General features: G+C 47.0%; 1 protein-coding gene across 1 annotated transcript in view; it reads right to left on the minus strand.

Moving 5' to 3' along the window:
• COL22A1 (collagen type XXII alpha 1 chain) overlaps positions 1–25,430 on the minus strand; it is a 269,313-nt gene that overhangs the window by 39,209 nt on the left and 204,674 nt on the right. The window contains 6 exon segments of the mRNA XM_038555601.1: positions 1,813–1,866; positions 6,371–6,424; positions 11,038–11,091; positions 14,462–14,515; positions 18,723–18,776; positions 20,512–20,565. Coding sequence (XP_038411529.1) covers positions 1,813–1,866; positions 6,371–6,424; positions 11,038–11,091; positions 14,462–14,515; positions 18,723–18,776; positions 20,512–20,565 — 324 coding nt within the window.

Here is a 25,430-nt window from a genome sequence, read left to right on the forward strand (position 1 = left end):
GCAGAGTTAATCTATAGGAAGGGGCCCCGGTGCCAGTAAGGCTGACTTTGGAGCCAGGTCTGGAATAGAACCACAGCTCCCCACGTTGTAGCTATGGGTCTTAGATGCTTTCCTTCTCTTCACTGGGACTCAGTTTCCACATCTGAGGATAGACCTACTTCTGCAGAGTTGCCGGCAGCATTGAATAAGAGATCGTGCTCTCCGCTGTTCAAAACGGGCCAGGTTTCTTTCCCTGGAGAGAGATGGGGTCTACCTAGTTCCCAGCATCTTCCTTAAAGACACTAGAATCTCAGATCCAGCCAGCTCAGAGCCAGGACGCTGGTGTGCTCTCCTCCTATATAATCACGGACACAAGTACCAACTGGGAAGCCTCAGGCACTGTACCAGGCACTCGGCTGGGGATGGTACGTGTTCCATTTCTCCTTTAATGCATACCACCGCCCTACAGAAGTGGGAGATATCTTGATCCCCACTTCATGGAAGAAGAAATAGACCTTCAGAAAGGTCCCCTGATAAAAGTTAACAAGTGATCAAGGGAAAGCTGAACCCACATTTGTCTATCTCCAAGCACATGTGTTTCTTCAAAGCTTCGATGTGGGTCTTCTTTCACCTGCTTGGGTCTCTAACCTCTGCCCCTACACTGAGGTAGGATTCCTTGCAAGATTCAACCAAGAAATGGGTCTTGCCTCCACATGGATCCCAGCAAATGGATCCCCTTGGCTAAACGAAGACTCTCTCCTCCAATTAAAAAAAAAAAAAATCACTAATTCTGTGTTTTAATTCCACCACAGGAGGTAGTACTCCCCATTCCTAGATTTGCCCTCCTACCACAATCAGGTGAAAAGCGAGGAGATTAAGGAAAAAGGAAATTGATTTTTTGTGTTTCAGGTCTTTCTTACTGAATGCTTAGCCAGGTGAGTTAGTGATTTTAACAGAAAAATACATTCAGGGAATAGAAGTGGCACTTTCATCTCCCACATTTTGCCAGGTAAGTAGATTTTAGAATTGTCATAAAAGAATATAAAGAATATATATAAAGAATATAAAAATATAAAGAATATATATATTTCTAAAAACAAATCTATGGAATTGTGTAAACAACTCTGAAATTATGCAGAAGTAAAGCATTTAGAGAACACTGTCCAACAGCCCCAAAATACAGGGTTCATTTTTATAGAAAAATGAGCTATGTATACTGGGTTGGCAGCTGATTATAGATTGATATATAAATATAAATGTCAGAATTCATACATAGAAAAAAAGTCAGAATTTATACAGACTGCATACATACACTCCTAAGATCTAGAAAGATACAGGAAAATGTTAACAGTTTTACCTCTATGTTGTAGAATCACAAGTAACTCTGTTCTATTCTCTAAAGCGCTCTTCTTCTTTTGTATTATTACCGTCATTGTCATTGTTATACAATGAGAATGGGTTACTTTTATAATTGGGAGAGAAAAACCTTTAGCCGTGGAAAAAAAATTTAAGATTCATTTTTCGATTCATTTTTAGGTTCTATCATCCAGAGAAAGCCCGTTAAAATTACAATAAATTGGTTAAGAACAAAGGAAACCTTAGAATAGCAACACGGCAACAGTGGTTGTGATTTTGAAAATACATTCTGTAGCTGCGCACATAAAGAACTGAATATATTACTTTGTAGAAGCACCAAAGCCTTGGAAGAGAGGTACTTCTGGAAATCCAGGGTGCGGTGGGCTCATGAGCCACATAGCGGAAGGCTGCCTTGCACTACAGACAATGTGCAGACACACGTGTGCACACACATACACACATGGCATTGACACTTACAGGCGGGCCTCGGGCTCCCTCCAGTCCTGGCAGACCTGGCTCTCCCATTTTGCCCTGAGAGCAAAGAAAAAGAGAAGAGTTTGGGGACGTGGTTATAAGGATCTTCCCTCTCGGCCACCCGGGCTTCCTGCACAGCGTCACACTTCCAGCAGCCAGGCGCTGACCCCTGCCAACCGTCTCTGCTGGCATTGTGCTCCATTTCAGTGCACACGAATCACCCCCGTGCACCCAGGCTACTGTGCTCTTCGTTTCCTCGGACTGTGCTGCTGACACAGGTTGGTCTCTGAGGCCAACGTTACCAGCGGCCCCTTGTCGTCCTTGGAGGCGTTTTGGTCTGGATGCAGAATTCTTCAGGCCTCCTAGTTACAGAAGACTCCATACTCATTCACAAAACCACCTGGAGGCAGCAGCCATCCACTACTGCATGTTACGCCAGGGGACACCAAGGTTCCGAGAAGTTAGCACTTCCCCGAGGTAATGAATGGCACAGGCAGACGGAATCCCAGCTGCGTGCACCCCCCCCACCAAAGGATGCCCTTCTTCCCCAGCAGGTGCCTCGGACATGGAGGGGTTGCCATTTGTACCCCTCCTTTCCCTAGCCCAGCTTCTCTTAACTGCAAGAAGTTATGGGGACACTTGGGCTATACAAACTCCTCACCACTGGCGTCCTGGCACCGCCTTGGACAGAACCAGCCACAAATAACAGCCGGTACGACACTGGTGCAGAACCCAGGTGATGTGGTCGGGGGGAAGGGATGGGTGGAGGAGTAGGGAGGGGGTGAAAGGGCCTGTATGACCCATGGGGACGGGGAAGCACCTGGCCCCAATGTCACTGTGACAGCAGAACAAATGTCACCCCAATTTCTGCTCCTTATCACAGCTTGTAAACCCTTCAGATCAGATGGGGCACACAAGCGGGGTAGGAAAGGGAATGAGGCATCCTTGCATTTGGAGGCGAAATCCCAGAGAAGAAGGAGGGTAAGGCATGAAGCTCAAGCTTCCAGGTCTGTGTGTTTGGTCCAAGCCCAGCTGTGTGGTCTCCAGTGTCACCTGCCTTCCCTGGATCTGTTCTCAGCTGCACACTCAGCCCAGTCCCCCTCATAGGGCTCTGTGACCGAGGGTACACGGCCCAGCCTGGCTCCCTCATCTGCCATTGCCACGTGGCACTGTCATCGCTGGTCCAAGTCACCAGCAGGAAAACGGTGATGCCCAGCAGCTCTCCAGGGGTTCCACACACCAGACATAGAATGAGAGCCTCACATGATGCATCAGTGAGTCCATACCACAACCCCTGTAGGGAGGCACCATGGTTCTCCATCGGGCAATACACTGAGGCATGGAGAGGTTGAGTGATATGCTCACAGTCACTCTGTGGGGTTCTAAGGCAGGTTTTTGGCTTCTGAGTCCTTCTACATCATCTTACACTATAATTATTGCTCAAATGCCTCCTAATAAAGATTGCACATCAGGCGACTCAAAATGCTGCCTATGTGTCTACATATCTATCCACCCAGGCATCCATCCATCATCTGCCCACCTACCCACCTATGTACTGTGTCCCTAACATACAGGAACTTGAAAGACTATGCCAATGGGGCACCTGGGTGGCTCAGTGGATGAGTGTCTGCCTTCCACTCAGGTCGTGATCCTGGGATACTGGGATCGAATCCCACATCAGGCTCCCCTCGAGAAACCTGCTTCTCCCTCTCTGCCTATGTCTCTGCCTCTCTCTGTGTGTGTCTCTCACGAATAAATAAATACAATCCCAAGAAAAAGAAGGAAAGAAAGAAAGACTATGCCAACATGAAGACGGACTACTACTACCTATAGTGAATGCTGCTTCCCAACACATCCCCTTGGCTCCCTGAAGTGGGTATCTGTCACCTCCTCACAGTTCCTGCCCTAGCACCGAGTGGCCTTCGGGGGGTGGGGGTGGAGGGCTTGCCATTGAGGTGTGGAGGGCAATGTGAAAGTTAATGCCTTCCAGAGCAATCTTCAGTTTAAAAAGTCTTCAAGTATCTGGATGAATGAACAGCCTGGCAGGGGTAGGAGCAGGACTGCAAGTGTGCTCCTCACAAATTCCCAGAGGGTCTCCAGTGACCTTTGTGGACCCTGGAACTCCCCAGGTGGGAGCTGCTGGGCCATCTCTTCTAGCAGGGCACCCTGCCTCCTCAAGTACTGACCTACCTGCCGCATACCCAGAACAGACCTGGTCTCATACAGCTCTATGCCTGAGGCCTGACACAGGTCTACCTGGAGGAGGTGATCCAGAAATAGACCGAATGAAGACCAAGGGCCTCAGTCATCCTGTACAATAAACAACAGCTCTCAGAATAGCATGCCTGCAGAAAAGCTGATTTCTGGTTCTGTAGTGCTGAACTCTGGGGTCAGCCTCTGGGGCATGAGTCCTAGAAGCTTCATTTACCATCTCTGTGACCTTGGCCAGCCTACTTAACCTCTCTGTGCGTTTCCTCATCTGGAGCCATAGGACACCATGCCCCATAGGGATTATCTGGAGATTACAGCAGAAAAGGTAACAAAGCATCAGTACCTCAGCCCTAAGTGGGCACACGGGGGCGATATCCATCCTCTCTTCCCTCCCACGTTCTCACCCCGCTAACTGCCATGTGCCCACCATGGGCCGCTCTGCTTGGCCTCAGCCCCCAGTGGCTTGGCAGGAGCCTTTGACTTTGCTCGCTGCTATAAGAGGCTTCTTTTCCTCTCAGCAGTGTGCTCTGGTTTCGGCATCTGGCAAGCAGTGAAAAATGTTAAAGAAGGTGCTTCAGGCAAATTGCACAAGATGCAGAATGAGTCATAATAGATTATGACCAAACAAATTACATGGAACATAAACTTCACTGTAGAAACTTCTACTTTATGTTATCCCACTTCGTGGATCTACGGGCTCTGCAGGTCTGACCTCACCAGGAGTGACGGCCAGGGCACCCGGCTGGGGGGTGGAGGGTGGGGGTGGGAGAAGTAAGTCACTGAAATAATTAACAGTCAGGTGAGCCTCATGCCTTCCACCAGTTTCTCACCTCATTTGGTTCTGCAGCAACTCCGGTGAGTTGCTACTATTACTCTCGTTCTATTGAATAAAACGTCTCAGAGACGCTTCCTGACCCACCTCAGGCCCCGGAGCGGGTCTGGAGCAGAGTCATTACCTAGAGCCAGTGTCTTCTCCCGCCTGTGGTTGTAATGTTGGCACAACGTATTTCAATTCATTTTAAACTTAATTTTATCAGCAAGCAATGCATACACACTGCTCCACAATAAAATAACACACTACGGAGCGTATGTTTGCCTTTGCGCCCCTGTGCATCTTCCGTCCAGAATCACCCTATCGTGGATGGTGACTACGTTTAGTGGGGTTTTTGGAGTCCTCCGGATTGCCATTGTGTAAACACTAGAAAACACATAGGCCCGCTTTTATACAGAATGGGGCAGACTAAGCACACTGCTCTGTACCTTTATTTTTTTTTAAGATGTTATTTATTTATTCGTGAGAGACCCAGAGAGAGAGGCAGACACACAGGCAGAGGGAGAAGCAGGCTTCTTGCAGGGAGCCTGATGCAGAACTCGATCCCAGGACCCTGGGATCACACCCTGAGCCGAAGGCAGATGCTCAACCACTGAGCCACCCAGGTGCGTCTACTTTTGCTTTTTTACTTAACAATACATCTTGGAGGAGTTTCATGTGGGCGTCCGGAGGGCATCGTCCTCCTTCCTCAGGGCTGCTTAGTATGCTACTGAGCGCGCCCGTCACTGACTAGTCTCCTCCTGGTGAGCGCCTGGAGAGCCAGGTCTTGAAGACCAGGCGCCACCTTCCAGCTTCCCCTCTAGACTGAGGCTCTAAAGGGACCTGGGGAGATGAATGCACTGTCACCGCGGGCCCTGACCCACAGGTGAGAGCAGGGGCCAGGTGTGGAAGGATGATGATGAGGTCACAGACATGAGTGTGCAGGGCTTTCTGCACACCTCCAGCCTGCAGCCACTGGGAGAGAGACTTGCCCGTGAGTTCTTGGCCTGCCTCACTGTGTGTCCGGGGCAGGTGACATTAAAGAAAAAGAAAAAAAACAAAAAAAACAAAAACCCTATAACTCGATGCCAGAGTTGAAGAAAGGGTGAGCTGTTATCGCCTGGAGCCAGTGGGAGAGGCTGAGGGCTTCCGTGGGGATAACAGGCTTTCAGACAGCCAGTTTCTACTCCAGCCTGGGCTCACCTGCCTCGGCCCCCCTCCAACATCAATGGGATGGAGGCTTGCACGGGGCAGTAAGAAAAAAAAAAAGCAGAGGATGAGCAGAAGCCTTGGGCTCAGGTTCACATTCTGTCACTGGCCCATCTTGTGACTTTGCGCCCATCCCTTCACCTCCCTGAGACTCAGTTTCCTCAGCTGTATAATGGGGGCAGCAGTGTCTACCCTGCACGGTTGTCAGGAGAAGCAAACGAAGCAACCCTTACTGCACCCAAGTCAAATTAGCTCCTCGACACGGAGCAGCCGATACTGGGAAATTACTGATTTGGCCTGTAAAGCGGTAAGAAATGGGGAGTCCCTTACCGGCTCGCCGGGGGGACCTGGTTTTCCATCTCTGCCCTCTTTGCCTTCTTCTCCCTGCAAGAGAAATCACATAAATGGTCATCTGTGGTCAAAGGTGCTGGGAGGGGAGACATGGTTCTGCTGGTGCAGGCGCATCTCAACAGATGAGCTGGTTTGGCTTCCTGCTTCCTTCCCAGCACCACAGCTCTGGCTCAGATCTCTGGTCCGCAGGGCCTGGCCCGGAGCACAAAAGCAACTAATTGCAACGGCATCATTATTAGCGCTATTGACCTCAAAAAGCCCTGTACGGGACGTTTCCTGAAGTCAAACTTAGGACAGCAGCACCTCCCAGCTGGGCCTCCCGGCTTGAACACAGCGGTGAGGAGGTAAGGACACAGGTAAGGACGGAGACCGTGAGGACCCCGGACGCAGGAGAGCACAGAGCCCAGCTCCTGGAACACACGGGGGCTCAGCGAATGACCCCAAGGACTATGCGTGGGTTACAGAACAGCCATGAACACTTGGCTTTTCTTTGTGTGAACTCTAGCCGTGATGCCCCTGCCGGAGCACCCCCACCCCGCCCCGCTCTAAGGAGGGCACCACAAGCCTCACGTTAACCCCAGACAACATCATTCTTCAGGAGTCTCTGCAGATGGGAAAATAATTCTGTACAACAACCATGGCATCACAGAGACTTTGGTTCCAATCCTGGGCCACCTGGACTGTGTGGGGTCTGGGGAAAGAAAAGCCGCAAGGCAGCAGGGCAGAGGAGAAACTGAGTCACAGCAGGCAAGTTCTGAACCCTGCCTGAAGCGCTAGGCATATGATCTGGGGCAAGTTACTGGTATTCTCAGCTCCTCGGTGCCCTTCTCCTAAGAAGACCTGCCTTGCAGGGTCACCAGGCAGCTCCTGGATGCTTCTGCTGCAAGGCTGAACAAACCAGGCATCGATAAATGGCACCAGCAATGGGCCCCTCCTGCTGCTGGAGGCGTTCATGGAACCATGCGTGACTCCTCATCAGTGCCTTCAACATCAGTGGCTTGGCACTGCTGGGAAGCCACAGGAATCTGGGTTTACTGGCCATGCAGGCTGCTGGCTCAATGCTCACTGGCATCCGTAACTCTTCTTGGACGCTGCTGCTGGCATAGCCACATTAACCAGATAAACCTTCAGGGCTGCTGAGGAGGCCAGGCTATACTGATTCTCTTTTGTAAATCTTTTTTTTTTTTTTTTTTTTTTTTTCTGCAAAGAAGGGAGAGAGAGTGGGCTGGACGACAGGCAGAGAGAGAGACAGAATCCTAAGCAGGCTCCACACCCACGCCCAGTACAGAGACCCACATAGGGCTCGATCCCACAGCTCTGAGATCGTGACCTGAGCTGAAATCAAGACTCAGATGCTCAACCTACTGAGCCACCCAGCTGCCCCTATGCTATCTAATCCTTTTTTCAGTTAAGAGGTTGACTCTAGAAACCACTTGTCCTTCTGCATGCAGAAAGCTGTGGGAGGCGGTCAAGAGACCCATGCACAGAAGACAAAGCCAATGCCACAGGATGAGTGGGGGCAAGAGGAGACCTACAAACTGTGGCTGGAGGCTGGCAGGAGACCCCAGGACTCCCAGGGCAGATGCATGATCCCTGGGAGTGGCATGCTCACCATGGGGGGACATGCAAAGGTGGGCTGAGGGTGGCCTATCGGACTGTGTGAGAAGGAAATGTGGCTTTGCAACATCAGTGCAAGAAATAAGCACTGCCCCCAGCTGACGGGGCTGCTGACAGCCCTTGAACATCTCAGGACCTGCTTCTAAACCTTCAGTAAATTACAGGGACACTCTCACCTCCTGCAGGCAGAGGAATTTAAAGGGTCTTTCTGGTACAGAGCGCGGCACACGGCTGGTGCTCAATAGATGGTGAGGCGTGTTGTTATACTTCGTGGAAGCTCATGCTGGTGCTCAGTGAGCGTCAGCAACTTTGCATCGTGTCCCTCACAGCCCCTGCCAGATGTGGAAGCCATATCTCAACATTTAACATTTCTTACAGCCAGTTCCTATAAGTAAATACATCCATGTCTTTTATGTGTTGCTCTTTCTACCTGGACTGCCTTCTTCCTCACCTCATCTTTCTTTGCCTAGACTATTTGACCTTGAACACCACCTTGAGTGTCACCTCCCCAGACATCCCTCCAGGTCCAGGATGGGTATCCATCCCTGGGCTCTGTGGCCCCTGCGTCCCCCTCTCCTATCGTGCATCATGCTTTGTGTCAATGGTTTCTTCCTTTTCTCTTTGGCTTCTCCTGGAGACTGGGGGTTGCATACCAATGGGGATGAGGGCTGGGTCCCTCTGGTACCTTGAATGCTGGCCTAGATCAACCCTGATATTCGGGTTTTAGGGTCCAGTTCCAGCTCTGCACTTTGTCCCTACACAGCCTGAAATTCGGGTCCTCCAATTTAGGAAGTCCCTACTTGACGCTGTGCTGGGAAGACATGGTGCAGGTGGAAATGAACAGGTGTGTGTGGTTGCAGCCCCAGTGCTGTGATGGCTCAGTGCTCCTGGAGCACACAGCTCAGAGTCCTATCTAAGCCACTGGGGAGGCTTCAGGCACCTCCCAGAGACAATGGCATGCAGCCAGGACCTTCAGGATGAACTGCCTGAGAGGCCCCGAGGCGAGGGGTACATACATGCATTGACGTGCAGAAAGCTTTTTGCACAGAGCCGCCAGCTGGTGAGCACCGTGCACATGAAAGCTGATGGTTTATATCCGGGCAGAGGGAGAGGAAGTGTTTCTGAGACAGGGATGACATGGAAGCCAGCAAAAGGGGGTTCAAAGTGGCTGGAAGTGGGGGTGGCACCCTTTTCCTGTCCTCAGAGACAGGAAAGCAGGTCCATTCACGAGGCGCCAGTGGGACACAGGCCCAGGCTTTGCTCTTGCCTTAGCCACAGAATGGAGTCCGCCCTGGCAGGGGAGGAGGGGGTGGTGGGGTTGGAGGGACATTATTGACGAGAGGGTGTAGTAACACCTAAGGTCGGTCTCTCTTCTCCAGCACACTAGGGCTTTGGTGATAAGGCGTTGGCACAAAATCTTAGTTTCACCATTGCTAGGATTAAATCAGGCAATACTTCCCAGCTGCTGGGACAGGCTAGGCTATGGGGCTGAAGTGTAGACCAACAGGGGTTTCACATCCTAGCACGTGTTGTAAGGTCTATGCACCCTGCACCCGTTACCTAACCTCGGGGTTGAGTGCCTGCAGGGAGCGCTACCCCGAGGAGGAAAGGCCTCCGATGGGGACACTTATCAGATACTCCAGTAGGGAGAGCTCTCGCAGAGCAGTTCATTCAGCCACATGCTTCTTTAATTAATATTTGCTGAATGTTCACTGTGTATGGGAAGCAAAAGCCTGGTCTTCTAGAACCCACAGGCTAGAGCACAGCCCCATGGTTAGCAGGTACTCCTCTGTTATGTCCCCAGGACTAGCAAACTGTCTGCCCTAGGCTGGAGAAGGGGGAACCAGAGAAAACTTCCTGAAGGTGATGCCTGAGATGGGATGGGAAGGATCAAAGGCATCAACTGATATAAGACGTGAAGAAGGGGCACTCTGGGTGGACAGAAATGCATATGCAAAAGCCCTGTGGTCTGGAGAGAAGAGGATGCAGGGTGTTCTAGGAACCAAAAGGAAGCCAGTGAGGCTACAATAAAACACATCGTCATGCAGGGCAGGGGTGAGGGGCTGCAGCCAGTGGAGGCCCCAGCAGCTGGCCTAGGCCAGACCAGGAGCCTCCCAGGGAATCACTCTCCGTGGAGAAGGTAGCACATGGCCTCTCTGGACCAGCCTAACACCCTGGAGAGCTCCACCCTACTGGGAAGTATATATATGTAATTTTTTAAAAGATTTCATTTATTTATTTATGAGAGACAGAGATACACACACACACACACACACACACACACACACACAGACGCAGGCCGAGGGAGAAGCAGGCTCCATCCAGGGAGCCTGATGTGGGACTCGATCCCGTGACTCCAGGCTCACGCCCTGGGCCGAAGGCAGACGCTCAACCGCTGAGTCACCCAGGGATCCCCACTGGGAAATATATTGAATGTAAAATGTATTTGTAGAAAGTAATTTGGAGGTATGTATTAAGAACCTCAGACATTATTACACCTGGAAGTAAACCCCACCTTGGTGGGCCACCGTACAGAACACAGAGAAGCACCATGCATGCAAAATAGCTTATTATAGTTTTCGTAAATAACTGTGCAATTTCTGAGGCAACAGAGGAGTGATCACATATATGATGGTACATTTATTGGGTAGAGTGTAGGTAAAATTTAATGAGCGCATGAACATTTAACACCAGTGTGGGAAATAAATATTTATAATATCACAGGTGTGCACGCCTATGTGTGCGTAGTGCCGTCTTAACTGTACACGTACGCGTACACAAGGTCCACACACAAGTCAACTATCCTTACAAGTCAACCACAGGACCTACTTGCATAAAAGAATGAGGTTAAGATGGACTCCATCAAAAACACATTTAGCTTTGGTTAGCGATTATCCTTCTCATTTTCTGCAGCACTGGAAACTCCCCTAGTGACCGTGCCTTGTGTTAACAGTGATGGAATATATTTTATTTGCTCGTTTTTACAGTGGAGAAACCCGTTTTTTTTGTTTTTTTTAAATGCCACTTACTGGGATTCCTGGTAATCCAAATGGGCCTTGGGGACCAGGAGGACCTTCTTTCCCCTAAAAGATGCAAAATACAAAAACACCGTTAAATCTCAGATTGGCTTTTCTGGAAGTAAACGATCTCACGTAGAATTGCCTTCACGGGCTGGAAGGGGTCTTTGGGGAGAAGCAATGGGTGCTTCTGCCTCTTGGCTTTGCAGGCACCGCCTCCTCTGGCCGCAGGGTGGGGTGCCCTGGGCAGAGCATAATCATGCAGGTGGGGGTGTGCAGACAGGGGCTCATTCTGGCGGTGTTACATAGACTTGAGGGGAATTTGAGATGGAAAATCCTGAAGGAAAGAAGATATTTGGGTTTTAGGTCCAGTTCCAGCTCTGCACTTTGTCCCTACACGGCCTGAAATTCGAGTCCTACCACGCAGCCCAAGCCCACAGCATCTGGGGGTGTTGTGCACCCCGGGGCCCAATGCAAGTGAAAAGCTGACCAGGGGCTTCACAGATGCCCTATTACTACCATCCCCTTGTCTGGAGGTTCCCAAACTTTTTACCGCCAGCAGGGTTGCTTTTAATATCTCTTTCCCCCACGAAATAGAGCTTGTGTTTTGAAAAACCGTGTTTACCCCATCACATTAATTCACACTTCATTTCCCATTTCCTTCACCAAAGACACACATCACTGCCAACCACGGCTTCTAATCAGATGAGGTCATCGGTGCCATCGTGTCTATCCGGATGAGCATTCTTAGGTCATGTGCGTCTCTGGCATATTTAAAGGCCCCGAGGACTTTATAAGCTCCTTCCACCGTTTCCTTCTGTGATAAAATGCTGATATCAGGTTCTACATTCTCATCTACATGCCCGACAAAGTGAGGTATTCTTATGGGCTGTGATGATAGCTTCTTGGAGGAAAAGCAAGAGGCAGAAATATTTTGACATTTAGTTCAGATTTATGCAGATTTTATACATTGTCATGTAAAAAGTGTCCAACAGGGGACCCAAAGCTCACTTCTTTTATGTAGTGCTACTTAATCTCAATAAAAATTCCACAATTGATTTTTATTTCCCTACCCGAAGAAAATGAAAAGATCTTAGGAACATGTCATAAAGAGAGACGAGAAACTTTTTCATGACCCCTGGGAACCGAAGAAGATTAGACCATGGTTTAGGTGTATTACTACTTTGTGAAGATCTTTTCTTGAAAGGATTAGTACTTTACAGAGTCGTGTTGAACGGTTAGTCTTAATTTTAAAACCCGGAATGCTACGGTTAAGCATTTGCACTGATAACAATTTGGCACAAGCTGCATCTCTGTAACGTGTAACGTGATGATCCAGGATATTTGAGATTGCCCAGACGCAGTGCCACCTGGACCAACACAAATTAACAACAGTAAAGCAAAAACCTTCCCTGCCCCCCATATCCCAGAACCTACAAACACACAACAAAGGGGATGATGTTTTTGGTCAACTTGGAACAAATACTCAGTCACCCATAGGGATTTTTTTTGTTTGTTTGTTTTGTTTTTTTTTACCCATAGGGATTTTTAAATATTGGTAACAGAGCTCCCTGGATTCCTTCCTGAATGTCTACTGTTCCAAAGACCCTGGGATTGAAGCCACTGGACAGCAAAGGGCAGCCCTCTGCTGTTTTTGCAAATAAAGGTTTATCAGAAGCCTCGTGTTGGTTGATCTCCTGCCTGTGGCTGACTCCACCTTACCACAGCAGGGCTGAATTTTTGCAACAGAGACCACAGAGCTCATGAGACATCTTCAGTTTAGAGGTTTTGTTTTTTGGAGTTTTTTTGTTTTTTTTTTTGCTCCCTTCAGATGGGCTGAAGCACAAGGAGTCAGCACCCTCGTTCCTAAACCTGTTCTTATTGTACAAGTTGTGGTTTGCTATGGACATTACACAACTTGATTATTTATTAGGTAAGGAAAAAGAAAAAGAGTGATCTTTAAGTGAAGACTTTACAAATATTTTAAAAAGATGACTCACTATCCAGATAGCTGTTAACAGGACAGCTATAAAAGATCAGAAGAAAAAATATCCCAAGGATCCAGGATTTTACATTCAAATTGCTCCACGGGTGTTGTTACATTCTCAAACCAGCTTTAAGAAGGGCAACAAACAGTAAATGGTAAGACGTTCTTTTCACAAGAATAAGGACAAGAGGCTCCATTCCGAGGACCCAAAATCAAGGAAAGGACTTCATTCTACATCAAAAAGATGGGCAAATGGTTTGTATGTTTCAATTCAAAATATAATGGAAATGTTTTCAGTTTGTAGATATCTTTTTTCCCCCACACCATGTCCCATTTAGCTTGTCTTATTTCTTTTTTTAATGACCAAAGCTCATGAATTATGCTAAGAAAATCTGGAGTATATTCTGGTTTGATGTATACAGTGAAATAACAGGACCCCAGACAGCTTCGAGCACAGCCGTCGCTTGCCACAGGGTCCCACACGGTAGAACCAATGTCGTATTTAGTACAGTTTAATTCCGAGGTACAGAGTGATTCACCTCTGGGTTCTGCATCTTATTCTCCTTGGGCAAATAGTCCGTTTGTTTTTATCGGGGAGACCTTTTGAGGTCTGAGAACGGGTAAAAAGCTACCTGTGGTATGTTCTATATTCTATTCCTCCTGGGACTTGCAGGTGGATCTGCTTTGACAGGATTGGCCAGATGAGGAACAGAAGACCATCCGTGTGCCCATCGCCCTGACGCCCCTGCAGCCCCCACCCCGAACACCCCACGTCGTGGGCCAGTGTGGCCTAGCCGGAAGAACACCAGGTTGGGAGTTTCCAAATTGACTTCAATCCCAACTTGGAGACTAACTTCCTATGTGACTTTGGACTAGTGACCTAGTCCCACTGGACTCGTCCTCCTCCTCCCAGGAGGGGGAAGCTATCCTAATTGAGCCCTCAAGTGCTCTTGGCACTAGAGTTCAAACATGCCAGGGCAGGGCTGACCTGCTTGCTAGCCAGCTTGGACTGGGACACAGAGTCTGCTAGGCCTGTGACTCCTCTTTTTTACTTCTCTCTCCTCTTTAGGAACGGTTGGGTAACAGGGGCCACTCCTGCCCAACAGGCCTCCTGACGCATATTGTAGCATCAGTGTGGGTCAGCTCAAGCCTCTTCACTTCCCTAACCTGTTCAGAGGAGAACCACACTGACCTGGGCCCTATGTGAGCTGGATGTAAACCAAATTCTGGAATCACAGACAGCCAGGTCATTCATCCAAACCTTTATTTTTGAGGCAAGAAACTGAGGTGCCAACAGAAAGCGACCCTTCCTGCAGTTTCCTTGCAAGACTGAATACTCAGGATGAGTGAGCCATGGAGGTAGGGAGGACCAGGGCAGGGCGGGCAAACACCTGGGTTGGGAAGCCCAAACACGGATTCAAGGCAGATCCCGTCCACTGAGGAACTTACCTGCGGCCCTTGGATCCCTGGAGGGCCAGCAGCTCCGGCAATTCCATCTGCTCCCTAAGGATGATAGAGCAGGGAGTCAGGTTGTTGTACATCTCAACATGATCGTTAGTGCCTTTTTGTGCATGAAGCAGCACATGGAAGGTGCATCCTGAGCCCCTTCCTGGCTGCTGGAACCCCAAGGACTCCAGAGGTGCTTCTTCCTTCCCCAGCAGACTGGGCCGGTCTCTGGGAACACAAAGATGCTGGGAGAACAGCACCCACATTGCAGGAGGGACCAGCACATTCACCAGCGAGTCAACCTTAAGATAATGGTGAACAGTCTCACCTCAGAGTGGACATTTTCAGCTAATATCAGGGAACGTTTTGGGACAGAGGTAAAAATGAACAACTGGATTTATCTTCCAGGTCAATAAGGAAGGCACTTGGTTGTGTCAACCCGGGGATAAGAAATGCATAGACGGATCCATGAATGAGGAGTTCTACACAAGTAAGTGCAGCAGGATGAGCCCAGCCCTGTCTCTGCCACCGGCTTTCTCCAGTGCTGCTCCCCCTGCCAGCAATCCAATACCCTGGGGCTCAGAGCGTACAGCCTGTCCTCATCCCCATCTCAGCTAAATGAGAAGTGTCTGCCTCCCAAACCCTACCCCAAGTCCTGCCCTTCCCAACTAACACCTTTATGCTTCTCCATCACCTATGATGCCATCCGTCTCCCTAATGTTTGTTGATTATTTGCTTTATTGGGAACTAAAACAGTGCCTTGGAGATAGTGGGAACTCATGATTTCTTGAATAAATGAATGAATGGAAAGCTGGGCTGGCTGGCTGGGGCAGAGATTCTTGAGACTAATGAATACAGTGCTTCTTACTAGCTTTGGTCAAGTGGTATATATAAGATGTTTAACTTCAGTTTCGGTAAAAGAGTAGAAGTGATAGGATTGCCCAGGCTTTAGGGAAGTGAGGGGGCACTCCTTGCAGTGTGCTTAACCCAGAATAGAGGGTGTCAGTTGGGGTACACGCTCTCCCAGAGCCAGAGTTCCTGTCTCCATGTCCTAGTTCTCCACATTATTTTACTCCTCTGCATCTCTGTTCCCTTGTGCACTGGATAGAAAGAGAGGACCTAATTCTCTTGAGTTGTTGAGAGAATTGAGTAAATTCCTACATCTAATGAGTTATTCAGCTCTGGCACTCACCAAGGGCTCTTCCTAAAGGATTTTCTGATATCATAAGCACTGATAACAGTAGTGTGTCTGCTGGCCAGCCCAAGACCAGAAACATGGCAGATATGAACTAAGTATGGGAGGACAGATAAGCAAGCCCTCACAGTACCTTACTGATAATTTTCCAGCAGTCTTTAGGTTTTTTACACACACTTATCAAGTGCCTATGTCATAGCAAGCGCTGGTCAAGTTTTAGGGCTACAGAAATGGCTACAGTGTGAACCTTAAGGAAATTTGATATGGCTGCAGAACACAGGTCTTCTTTGCCATGTAAGATAAATTCCCAGGGACAAGATGCTGTCAGATCTGCCTCCACCTCTTCCACTAGGTGAGGAGCCACTAAATGTTCATGAAATGAAGGGATGTTGTCACCTAATGCTCCTGCTTCCCTTGCTGGCCTGCTGCTGGAAACTTACACATCTCATTCAAACCTAGCAGAACACTGGAGTTTCTACTGGATTCTACTATATAATTTTGTTACTCCCCACCCCCAGGACCCGATAACCCTGGAAGCTAGCTAAGTTGGAATTAGATTCTATCCATGCAGGAGGTTGGCAACAGGGTAAGTGTTTTATCTGAAAGAAGGATGCCAACTGAGCACTAGGAAATAAACTTTGAAGTAAAAATAGCAAAGGAGCCTTATCTGCTTGGTATCTATATCCCTGGTTACAGGGTCTGGCTCAGAACCACTCAAAGAAACAATGCATACATGACCAGGAGGGTTTCCTGCTCATGAGTTGCTTCTGCATAACTGGTCACTGAACCCAAATGGGCAGGTGACCAACATCTGCTCCCAAGGACAGTGGGCCGCGAGGCATGGCACGAAGCAGAAGCTCAGGAAACATCAACTGAATGAAGTGAACACATTGATCAGTTGGAGGGGGAGAAGCTGCCCTCATTATGACTCTTCCTGAATCCCAAAATCATTAACTAGCATGAGAACCAGGAGCCATTTCCTACAGTCATCATACAGTCTAAAAAGCAACTTCCAATGAGAGAAGAGCGTGATTTCATTTGCACTGGAGACATGTTCTAGGCTTTGGAACTACCAGGGTGGGGCAGGGATGGGGTTTTAACTCAACACTCACTTTGGGAGTCCCTCAGCTATTAGGTTGCATGAAGAGACTAAAGTCATTGTGATATGAAAACAGTATTAATAAAATTATTTCCTTCTCAAATGGTCCTCCTCAACTAATGTCTCTCCCCATGACCCATCACATCGCCATCTTGATCAGTTTCTCTTCATGACCCATCACATCATCATCTTGATCAGTTTCTCTTGTGCCTGATTGTCAGCTGCCACAAAATCCATTAGTATATGCAAATACGATGCAAAGGAATTTCCTATGAGAAATTATTCCTTTAAGGAAAATGCAGAATTTTGTGAACCTGCATGGTAACAAACTGACTCATTCCCTAGCCAAGGCTGTTCACGATCCTACTCATGCAACAGTGAGGCCTGAAGTCTGAGAACCTGAAAAGGATGCTAACAGTACAGACACTGGCTGAGAAGGAGGGAGGTGGGAAATAAGCTGAGGATCTGAGATTTGAGGTAAGCTCTCCAATAAACTGGGAAAGCTTTAATACTTTCAGAGTTAATTTACTTTTTATGACTTTGCTGTAAAAGTTGGTTGTGCAGTGAAAGATACAGTTTTGTGCTCCTGTATGATTTTATTGAAGAAAATACATTTAAAAGGACCTAATTTATTCTAAGAATTAACATACTTACAATTAGAAGTCATTTAGAGTTGTTAAAAAGAAGACTGAGCAAAATTAATGTCACGCATTTCAACCTCATGATCCTAACTGAGCCTCTGCTTCTCTATTATGTCAGGTCGGTCCCTATTTGAAGTGTGTTTCCTTGAGTTGTCCTTGTTTTTGTATTCAAAATCAAAAATTTATTTGTTTAGATTTTATTGCAGACTGCAGATATTGAGACAAAGCTGGAACATCTAGCTTTTTTAAAATTTAAAATCAATTAATTAACATATACTGTTATCAGTTTCAGAGGGAGAGTCCAGTGATTCATCAGTTGCATAAAACACCCAGTGCTCATCCCATCATGTGCCCTCCTTTATGCCCATTCTCTAGTTACCCCATCCCACCCTCCACCCACCTCCCCTCCAGTGACCCTCTGTTTGCTTCCTATGATTAGGAGTCTCTTATGGTTTGTCCCTTCAGTTGTCTTTTAGCCATTACTAGTGACCCTCTTTCTGCAAGGCCTGGGGGGCCAGGACTCCTGGAGAACACACAGGAAGTCCCAGGGGACTGGTCCTGGGCTTGGTGAGGATCCTCCTCTGTGCTGCCTGTTACCGTGGCTACTCTGGGTGGATACTGCAGTGGACTCTGAGCACGGGGGCAACAAGACAAATCTGTGGGCAGTTTAGACCAAAGGGAGACGAGTTTTCTAGGAAGAGAGAATCAGTCTGTGCCAGAGATACAGCTACTATAAGAGCAAGGAGAAGATTTTCTCAGGGGGCCCAATGGGGACAAATAGGATGATATAAATGGTATCTGTAGCTTTATTGATAACAAGTACCTTAGAGCATAATGAATAAATAGCTGAAGGTGGTAATAATGAACAATAATAGTTTTGGTTATTACTATTGTAATTAATTGTAGAAAATCCAGGAAAATCTGTGCCTTTAGAGACATCGTGAATCGCAGAGCCTCTTGCCATGGGATAGGATCCTGTGGAAGATGGGAAGTTGCTTCTACATTTCTTACTTAAGATCCTAACCTTGCAATGACCTCAGGCTCCCCACCATCCAAGATAGATAGAAATTCATAATGCATCAAGCCTGCCTGTCCCTGCCAACGCACCCCTGATCCCAACAACATTCTAACTGCACTGCCCAATGGTACTATCTGCTTGAGCCACTTGAGCCTTGACCCCAAATGCCTTTGGGACCTGCAACTTCTGTTCGGCTCTGGACACATTCAGGGGTCATCCTGTCCTTAAAGTAAGAGGCATATCCAGGGTGATCCCATCTCTAGTGAGTATGAAAATGTCAAAAGAGGAAGGGATTCAAAATCATCACTTACCCGTGGCCCAGGGTTCCCTGGGGGCCCCATGAAACCGGGAACTCCAGGATGGCCCTAGGGAAACACAAGAGGCAATTCTTTGAAGTGACTCATAAGAAGCTTTCCACTTTGGCAACAACTGAATTTCAGACAACCATCCAGAATCTGACTTCTAACTCCAGTAACAATTTCGGATAAAGGCATTGTCAACAAAAAGACTTTCTTAAAAAAAATTATATATATATTATATAATATTATAATTAATAATATAATTATATATAATATAATAAATAGTTATATAATAATATTATATAATAATTATATATATATAATTGTTGGTGTTTCCATAGGTTGAGAATGTATCTAACAATATTTACAAAAACAATTCTACCCTGAAAGTGGATTTACTTCAACATGATGTGAGGTAAGATGGTGTGAGGAAGTAGCTGAGGACATAAAGAAAAACAGAAAACAGAAGTGTCCGTAATGGCTGCAAGATCCCATGGCTGGGTGATAGGTATTAAGCTGGGGGGAGGGGGGTGTCCTTTTATTATGTTTTCTAATTATTGTGTAGGCTTGAAATATCCCATAATAAGAATCTGAAAGAAATAAATGCATATGCATACACAACATATGCCCACAATGGAAACTGTTTGGGTTACGGAATTAACGGCGTCCCTACCATAACAGGTTTGCAGTTACTTCAAGAAAGATCTTTGTGTCTCCATGCAGAGAGGAGTCCATGTGTATCACAGCATGAGCTCAGCAAGCTAGAGGGTATTTTGCATCTAACATTTAGTTTTCTTAAGGCAGTGTTTTATAAAAGCAAACACATCATCATGGAAGAGAATTCCCTGACCTCCGCCTCTATCTCCTGCCACCAGGAAACACAAGCTGTCACAGTCAGGATAGAGTGCACTAGTCTTGAGAATTCACTGTTGCAAGAACAATCCAAACACATTTTGTTTCTCTAAATACAGATGGAATTTTAGCTGAGTATGTCATGTAGACCTTGACTCACTGCCTCTGAGAACTTTCTCACCTGCTTCACCCTCATGGAGCAGAAAGCCCCGTGAGGTCAGGGATTTGCCCATTACTCACTCTGCATCTCAGGGCCTGGTGCCACGCCTGGCACGCAGCTGGTTATAAGGCGGACTGATGGGAGATGCACAGAGGAGTGATGGGTGGAGAGTAGGTAGGGGACAGAAGAGGAAAAGGCAAGAGTGACAGCAGCAAAGTAGGAACCAGTTTAAATGGCAGAAAGGCTGCTGGAGGCTGGAGAGCTAGACTGTAGAATCAACTAGTAGTGCTGGATAAAAGATGATAGGGATGCTATGTTCGAACCCACAGAAAGAGGGGCATGTTGTCACAGGTGCTATCTTACAAAGCATTTGGAAAAGCAGTCCAGCAGGTCAGGCTTGGCCCTGAGCAGAGGGGACACCTGTAGAGCATTTCAACTAGCACCATGAGTTTACTGTAGGTGCTTGAGGAGTGATGGGAGGGCGGGAGGGAAGACAAGGCATTGTGTAATGGATGACCACCATTTCAGTGAACTAGAAGCTCTCAGGGTAAGAGAGTCCAGCAAAACACAACAGAACGAAGCCAGAAAAGGCAGGCTGTTCAGATAATTGGGGAAGGGGAATGTGACAGTGAACTAGAGGAATCAAGATGGAAACCATGAAAGTGTGGTTAAAAAAAGTCCTACGGCAGGCCAAGAAGATGCAAGCGGTGACATCGGAAATGGCAGAATGAAATTCATTGACGAGAAACAGTGATGCCTCTTCAAGTTCATCATAAAGTAAATTCTTACCTGGTCACCCTTCTGTCCAATTTCACCATCTGCACCACGCTCCCCTTTACTTCCCTTGGGAGAAAAAAAAAAAAAGAAACTTACTGGAAATTTTGGTAGAATTACATTGCAAAAGAAAATAGTTTGCATGCATTCATTCAGCTATGTATTCATTTATTCATCCATTTACTCTTTCTTCATCAAACTCTCATCAAGGCTGAACTGCAGGCAAGACATGCCATCCATAGAGAGAAGCAAGGGGCTCTGGTTGAGGAGCTGCTGATGGAATGGCTTAATGGTTTGTGGAGTGCTGATGGGAGTCATTGGAATGGAAATGGGGAGGCAGGCAGTGCCTACCTCACTGAGAAACCTGGATGTTTACCCCTTGAACCTGGATTGAGCTGTGGGCCTTGGAAACTCTGAGAAAGATGTATGACTACTCCAGTTTCAGAAGGGCTCCCTGGCTACAGTGTGGGGTGGGCTGGAAGGCCCGGGATGTAGAGAGAGGGGCAGTCAGGAGGAAACTGGGATGTTAAGGTGTGGGAGGAAAAGGAGCAGAATCAGCATGGTGTCTGGTGTGTAGTGGGGAAGAGGGAGAAGTGAAGATAGTGGACAGGACAGCACTGCCCAGCAGCCTGAGGAAGAAGACTGCATCCATACATATGCTCCTCGCTCCCTCCCTCACTAGCTGTGCAGCCTTGAGTGGGTCTCTTAAACTCTGAATTGTAGGACTTCTTGTTTATCTACAAAATAGAGAAATTAATGATTGCCTACCCTGCGAAATGTTGGGAGAATAAAATCAGACATAGCACAGAGCTCAGGACGTAGCAAGAGTTCAGTAAATATTAGTTATAACTTTATTGTAAATTATTTTGTATTTGAACCTTGGCTTTGTCATCACTAACTCTGTCATTGGGCAACCTACTTCAATTCTGTCTCCTTGCTTCTAAAATGAGAATAATAGGGGCACCTGGGTGGCTCAGAGGTTGAGAATCTACCTTCAGTTCAAGGCGTGATCCTGGGGTCTGGGATTGAGTCCTGCATTGGGCTCCTTGCAAGGAGCCTGCTTCTCCTTCTGCCTATGTCTGCCTCTCTCTCTCTCTCTGTCTCTCACTAATAAATAAATAAAATCTTAAAAAATAAAAAATAAATAAAATGAGAATAATAAAAACAGTACCTTTGTCATAGGACTATTGTGAGCATTAAACAATGTAAAATCTACAAAGTACATAAGCTAGTAATGAGTTCATTGTTGGCTATCATCCTTCTCATCACCATCATGACCATCATCATCACCACCATCATGACCATCATCATGACCACCATCATGACCATCATCATGACCATCATGACAATCATCGTCACCACCATCACCTCCATCATCACCATCACCATCATCACCATTATCATCGTCACCACCATTATCATCATGATCACTACTGTCACATTACCATCATCACTGTCACTATCACCATCATCACCATCACTGCCATCGTCATTGGTGCCATTATTGTGGCTAAGACACTCACGATATGCACCCTACCAAAAATATTTTTCACAGACTAACCTTGAAAGTAACATTCAAAAGTTCCAATCTCTCTTAACTGTCACCTATTTTGGCTCTGCATTTTACTGTGGCAACAAATGTATTTCAGTAAAACGTTATTAAACAAAAACATGTCAGTTCCTTTAAAAGAATGCATTATGCAGTCAAATAAGTCTTTCACAGTAAGTCAATCTTGGCTCTGGTTCCAGGCCTGTCATCTCTTGTTTTTGCATCCTTGAGCAGATCATGTCCCCTCTTTGCTCTGGATTTATTCATCTAGCAAATGAAGGATGCAGGGGGTAGGTCAATCTAGGAGGTTCATCCAGACGTGGAGACCCACAATTCACCCACTGAAACCCGGGGTCTGGCCCTCTTCCCATCCACCCTGTTGTGCCATAACAGCCGTCCACTGGTGATCTGACTACTTATAACACACCCTGGTCACCTCCCTGAACTGTGTTGGGGGTCTTCGGTGAACTAATATCCGTAAAATACCAAAGGCCAGTGTGCAGAGGAGGAGGAAAAAAAAAAGGTTCAGAGGGGAAAGCATTTGTTCCGACATTTTTACATGTAATTATTTCTACTGCTTTTCAATCTATAAAGCCAGCATACTGTCTACAGGCCGTATTATAATCTCAATGAAAAGAAGTGTACATAGAATAGCACACTGCTTCTCTGACATTTAGGACAATTGCCTTAAAAGTAAATGGTTTCTTTTCAAATCCCAGTCCTCAGTCGGGGCTTAGGGTGGTTTCAACCTTCAATTCCCAGCAGTGAAAATGTCAGCAGCTCAGGGATCTCCACAGTTGTCCTGTCTCCTTCTCTGCTGCAGCTAAGGATCAAAGCAAACACAGCCACCCCCAACCCTGACTCACTTCCTTCCAGAAGAGAAGACTGACATTTACCAAGCCTCTACTCCTCTGGGCATGCTGCCGGGCCTTTCCACATGAGATCCCATTCCGTCTATTTCTTTGTCTATATCCTGAGCTGATGCAAAAAAATATTTAACCTGTCTGTGTTATTTAATCAGCCCATAAGACTACTCTGTGTGTGTGTGTGGGGGGGGGGGGGGGCTGATGACCGGACTGTAAAGACTTGGAAGACCAGAGAGGCTAAGTCATTCACCTGAGGTCACACAGCTAATAAAAAGCAAGATTTGGACTCTAATCCAGATCTATCTGTATTCAAACTGCCTGTCCCCGCCCAAGTTACCTTTCTGGCTATTTTCCTAGGCATAATGCCTTGTCCCACTGGTTTTATAATGTCAAGAGCATAGCAGTTACATGTAGCCTGACCATGCTCCAGGAAACTTTCTAAGCACTGGAGCTAAAACAATCAACACAACAACATCCCTGCCCACCTGGAGTTTGTATTTTAGGGAGATTACCAGGTCATTACTTTGCTAGCTCAATTCTCTTAGATGATGTTTTCTCAGGGCCATGGTCAGGGCTTAAATCTCCCCTCCATGAAAAGAAAGGAAGAGATTCTCCACCACCAACCCCCCCCCCCTGCCCCCCCCACCTTTAACTTAGAGCATTTACTTTAGAAAACTTGTCACTGCTGGTTCTCTCTCTCTCTCTCTCTCTCTCTCTCTCTCTCTCTCTTTGAAATGTATGTAAATCCTTTTAAAAGCTAAGTAAGTGTTGCTGGATCCAGGATTCGGAAAAGTCTTTCTCAAGGAGATGGCAACCGTCCCTTTGAAATGTAATCCATCCTCAAGGAAGAGAGCACCCCCAATCCCCTAGTCTCTGGAGAAAGGGAGCCTAATTACAAAGCAGGGCCCTTTGCTCCAAGCTGTAGAACTACTTCCTGACATAAAGAGAGGAGCTCATTTTTTTCCTTTCTGTGAAACTAATGAACTAATAACACAGATGACCGAACCCCTACTTTCTAGGACAACTTAGGATGAACATGTCTGGTGAATGGTGCTATTGAGTCCTCCTACTCGAGGACCAGTTATTGCACCTCTTGAGGACTTGTAGGCAGGTGTAGCTATCTGGCTATGGAAGAGTGAGAGTTCTGTCTGTAGTCTCTCATCAGATGGCCTATGATGCTCATCGCACTCTGGCTTAAGGCTGACTCAATAATACAACTGTTTTCCTACTCTTCCACTTTCCTAGAGAGAGAGCTTTTCCTGGGCTGGGAGAAGATTTTGTTTAATTATATTTCCTTAATACTATAGTGAGCTAAGTGCACAATGTAACAATTACTTAGAGGCTATGTTCATACCAGGGGCTGCTCGAAGGATATCGGTTTCTGTGAATCCACCAAAAAGGCAGTTCTCTCAAGAGGTTTGCAAACTGTTGAGGGCAGGGCCTAAACCTTCTCAGATCAATAAGTCTCTGCTACTAGCAGAATGGGCTTTGTCCCTGAATTTTTATGTGCTGTTTCACTGCCTAGAAAACCATCCCCCAGGGACATCTGGCCAATCCCTGCCTCACCTTTCAATGCAACTAAAATCCTACCTCTTTCAGGTGGCCTTCACAGGTGACTCCTTGCCCCATGGTGTTATTTTTCTTAAAGCTATTTACTCTTCCTCTGATGGTTTGCTATAACCTCTATTCATTCAAACAGAGAAACAATTATGAGGACCACTTGCAGTTAGAGATACCCAATGTTTCTTTGTACCCAGCTGGTACCACGCCTGGTGCTCTGTAAATGTTTCATTGTTTGATCCTCATATCCTCTTTTTGAGATAGACCACATGGCTCTCCTTTTACAAATGAGGGACCCAAGGTTCAGAGAAGTCAAATACACTGCCCAAGTCCTATAATTAGTAAGGGAAATTCACTTGGCTACTAAGCAGCAGAGCCAGATGGGGAACCGCTCACTGACCTCCAGAGCCCAGTCTGTGCGCACCAATCTTAACCCCCACCCCCAGCCCCAGGCTGACTTTTGTATGAATCACCAGCTTGTAGATCCTTCTTCTTCCAACACAACATCAGGCCCTGGAAAGCATGGCCCATATCTGACCTACCTCTACACCTTCTGACTCAGAAAAGAGCTTTGAAGGGGATGATTAGTAAGAATCTTCCAGGATTGAAGTGGCTCTGGGTGAGAGACTTCAGCTCCTGAACAGCATAGACCAAATGACACTGGGATGGATACCTTCTGGGCAAGAAGGGATTCCAGGGCCTCTTCTGGCAGTTCTAAAAGTAGCAGAGGAGGTCTTATCTCTGGCCCTCAGAAATGTCCAGAACCTCCAAGTGGGGGCTTCTGCTCATCTTGTGTCTCCAGTCCCTACAGCTCCCATTACCTGGCTGGTGGGCACATGAATGGGAAGAAACCCAAATGCTTTTCACAGAGGACAGAATAATCAGCATTTCCTACTGGAAGGAGGTTTTACACTGGACTCTGGAGAAAAGCACGTTCCTAGGGTCATCACTCTGATTAT

This window comes from Canis lupus, chromosome 13, assembly GCF_011100685.1.
Source record: "Canis lupus familiaris isolate Mischka breed German Shepherd chromosome 13, alternate assembly UU_Cfam_GSD_1.0, whole genome shotgun sequence".
NCBI classification, from domain to species: domain Eukaryota; kingdom Metazoa; phylum Chordata; class Mammalia; order Carnivora; family Canidae; genus Canis; species Canis lupus.